The following is a 3,756-nucleotide window of genomic DNA, read 5'->3' on the forward strand; positions in this document are numbered from 1 at the left end:
GTGCAGGTCCGCCACAGGTATTCAGATCAGTCCGGGTTCCGAGTTCGAGCTACAGTCGGAAATATACTGTTGTGCATATCCTTACATAAACAATATCAAAATTGAATTTTTTTTTCTGAAATTATAAAGTTCAGGAATATTTTCAAAATTTATGGATTTATTTGATACAAAATTAGTTATTTAATTTAATAATTTTGTTTCAAAGGAAAAAAGAAAAAGAAAAAAGAAATTATTTTTCGTCGATAAAAGGGCCCGTCATGCAGCCGGAAACCCATGAGTCGGAAATTGTAACTTGCTCATAGTCTGCTCTTTTCGAGAGCTCGAGCGAGAATCCTGACTCCTCCGCCGCTGCTTTGGCCTAAGCTTCTCTCTCTTTCTCTGCTCTTTTAATCCGGTACGCAACACTTCTGCTTTGGCTAATTTTCGCATTTTGATTCAAAAAATGACCTCGTTGAATTCAAAATTTCCCCCACCCTCGATGCTGCCTTTGGTTTCGTCTTGAAATTATCTTCTGATTTCCTTTCTTCTCTCTGGATTTGATAACAATTCGCCGTTTCTTACGCACATATTGAAGCAAACAAATTAAAACGGCTGTTTCATTTGAGATGGTTCTGTTCTTTCACACGAACGCGAATTGATTTGGTTTGATTTGATTTGATCATCGTGTTTTTAATAGACCTAACCATAAATTGCTGATTTCCCTTCCAACTGCAGCAATTCGAGCATTCTTTGACGTTATTGGAGAGATGGGAGAAGCTCATGGTGCGTGTACCATCGGTGTGCCGCGTGCTAGGTTGAACAAAGTTGTTTTAGCTTATAGCGGTGGATTGGACACTTCGGTTATCGTTCCATGGTTGAGGTTGGTGTTCTAATTTATTTTTTCCATAGACACTCAAGTACTGTGATGGATGGCCATAATTTTTGTATCTCTGACCCATTTGTTTTCCACAGCTCTGCTACATGCATATGCATATAGTCCCCTTCCCAATTTAAAATCCTCATGACGATATTATGTTATTTTGACATTTTTATCTTTTTCCCTGTAGGGAGAAATATGGGTGTGAGGTGGTTTGCTTCACTGCTGATGTTGGGCAAGTACGTTTTTTGATCTCTCTGCATCCATGGCGACATAATTGGTTTATTCTTTCTGTAGATTTGAATATTTGGTCCCACTTTGTTGGCTTATTAAGAATGCAAAATTTATGCAGGGAGTGATGGAATTGGATGGTCTGGAAGCAAAGGCGAAGGCAAGTGGAGCCTGTCAACTTGTGGTGAAAGACCTGAGGGATGAATTCGTGAAAGACTACGTGTTCCCTTGCTTGCGAGCTGGTGCAATTTATGAGAGGAAATACTTGCTTGGAACCTCCATGGCCCGCCCTGTTATTGCCAAGGTTAGATCTTACTTGTTATCTCTTCTATTGAAGCTCTTAGCAGTACAGAGACCAATAGTTTTGAAAATTTACTAGCCCCTTTCTCTGGGTCAGCAGCTGTATTCTTTTAGTAATATTTGACTTGGTTGGTCTCTTTAGTCCGCGTCTTGAAGAGTTAATAATAGGGGTTATGGTGATGTTTTTTTGTAGGCCATGGTGGATGTTGCCAAAGAAGTTGGAGCTGATGCTGTTGCTCATGGTTGCACAGGGAAAGGAAATGATCAGGTCTGCTTTGATTGCCATAGCTTTTTGATTTTCTTTGAATATTCCTAAAGAGAATCTCATCATTTTTTGCTTTTTCCGTGCAGGTACGGTTTGAACTCACATTCTTTGCTCTGAACCCCAAACTACGTGTTGTTGCTCCTTGGAGAGAATGGGATATTACTGGCAGAGAAGATGCCATTGAATATGCCAAGAAGCACAACGTGCCCGTCCCCGTCACGAAGAAATCGATATACAGTCGAGACCGGAACATCTGGCACCTAAGTCACGAGGTAATTGTCTGCTTGAAGTGTATTGTTTCTTACTACAGATTAAATTAAGCTGTAGTTTTGGTGCTGAAATTTAATTGTTGTACGATTGTGATCATTTTCTTTTGGCTTTTACGAGTGGTAGGCGTGAGTTTTAACTGACTGCATTCTACCAGCCCTGACCTGGCTTTTCTGGTTTGAGACTTGTGTGCTGTATTCATCTCTGTATTTCATGTGACTTAAGGGTGACGTTTTGGAAGATCCAGCAAATGAGCCAAAGAAGGACATGTATATGCTGTCCGTTGATCCCGAGGATGCGCCGAACCAACCCGAGTAAATTTCCTCTGTTTTCCTTCATTCATTTCCTATGCATTTCTGCAGCTCAATTCTTAAGTGTTTGTTGTTTACTGCAGATATGTTGAGATTGATTTTGTCTCGGGACTTCCTGTTGCTGTCAATGGGAAAGAGCTTGAACCAGCTTCTCTTCTCGACAAGCTTAACGAGGTCGGCGGGAAACACGGCATAGGCCGAGTTGACATGGTCGAGAATCGCCTCGTTGGCATGAAAAGCCGAGGCGTGTACGAAACTCCCGGAGGAACCATCCTATTCACTGCTGCACGCGAGCTTGAGTCCTTAACGCTCGACCGAGAGACCATACAAGTCAAGGACTCACTCGCCCTCAAATATGCCGAGCTGGTGTATGCAGGGCGATGGTTCGACCCACTCCGTGAAGCAATGGACGGATTCATGGAGAAGATAACCGCAACAACCACTGGGACAGTCACACTCAAACTGTACAAGGGCTCGGTGACCGTGACCGGGCGCAAGAGCCCAAACAGCCTCTACAGGCAAGACATCTCTTCATTTGAGAATGGGGAAGTGTACGACCAAGCTGATGCTGCTGGATTCATCCATCTCTACGGCCTCCCAACCAGAGTCCGAGCCATGCTTGAACAAGGAATCTGAGAAAAGCAGTTAATTTCTTCAACTGCAAGACTGAATAAAACGGCTGGGACATGGTAATTTGCGTGGCTTGGGTGTGGCTAGTTTTAACTTTTAATCAAAAATTTGTAACCCAGTTTGAGTTTAGTTATTGTCAATGTTTAATTGGTGCCCCCGCAGTTGAAAGAAGAATCTTTCGTATTTTCACCGTAAGGAAATGAATGACAATTGTCAAATAATTACCGTGGTCTGCTATTGCTTTCCAATGCTTTATGATATTTTTCAAAAAGCAAGGCTAGATTTGGGTCACCACTCAACTTGGCTGCTGAATTGTTACTGTACTGCACTGTGCCCTCTGTGTCCTAATTTAATTCGGATTCCGAATCTCCACGCCCTTTTCTTTGTTATTTTGCGGCCAAAAAGCTAAAACAAAAAAGAATTACTTGACTAGATTCAGTTCAGGCCTTGAAAAGTTTAATGCTTTAATTGCATAGTAGAAACTAAAAAGAACACGTGGCGATGTGATTTTACATTAATCGCATTTTTTTCTTCGGAATTATTAACTTGAGATTATAATATTTGGTAACATAGATTACGGGTTTTGTCGTAAACGGAATCACGTTGTCTTAATTTGATTTGACCACGAGCATTTCTTTGATTATTCCATTTGATTTGGGCAGGAATTGTTTATTTTTAAATTATATTTCGGATTTCGCAAACTTCGTTCTTGCTTCTTGGTTTTTGAATTTCACATTGGTTTTGAAAAGGTTGATTGAAATAAGGAAGTTCAGCTTTTAAACGTCTTTCCGTGTAAAATATGTGTGAACTGACATTTTTCTCCTCCTCCATAAAAGAATCATTTTTCCTGGAAATGATTGTCAGGTTTGGTAAGGAATCTGTAAAATTTTAAATCA

The 3,756-nt window shown here is 40.8% G+C and overlaps 1 protein-coding gene across 1 annotated transcript; it reads left to right on the forward strand.

Moving 5' to 3' along the window:
* Positions 1 to 233: 233 nt before the first annotated feature.
* LOC111007247 (argininosuccinate synthase, chloroplastic) lies at positions 234 to 3,092 on the forward strand. The gene is made up of 8 exons (XM_022279541.2): positions 234 to 394; positions 715 to 859; positions 1,047 to 1,095; positions 1,209 to 1,391; positions 1,581 to 1,655; positions 1,739 to 1,924; positions 2,145 to 2,233; positions 2,314 to 3,092. Exons 2-8 carry the CDS (start codon positions 747 to 749, stop codon positions 2,864 to 2,866), a joined length of 1,248 nt encoding a protein of 415 aa, XP_022135233.1. The 5' UTR covers positions 234 to 394; positions 715 to 746; the 3' UTR covers positions 2,867 to 3,092.
* Positions 3,093 to 3,756: the final 664 nt, after the last annotated feature.

This window comes from Momordica charantia (genome assembly GCF_013281855.1).
Source record: "Momordica charantia cultivar OHB3-1 chromosome 6 unlocalized genomic scaffold, Mcharantia_2.0 BLBB01000006.1, whole genome shotgun sequence".
NCBI lineage: Eukaryota > Viridiplantae > Streptophyta > Magnoliopsida > Cucurbitales > Cucurbitaceae > Momordica > Momordica charantia.

Excerpts from the sequence above, each read along its gene's own strand:
- LOC111007247 (XM_022279541.2), top strand. The coding sequence starts at position 747 with ATGGGAGAAGCTCATGGTGCGTGTACCATCGGTGTGCCGCGTGCTAGG. Across the intron at positions 1,096-1,208 it reads TCACTGCTGATGTTGGGCAA|GGAGTGATGGAATTGGATGG; the intron begins GTACGTTTTTTG and ends AAATTTATGCAG. Across the intron at positions 1,656-1,738 it reads CAGGGAAAGGAAATGATCAG|GTACGGTTTGAACTCACATT; the intron begins GTCTGCTTTGAT and ends TTTTCCGTGCAG.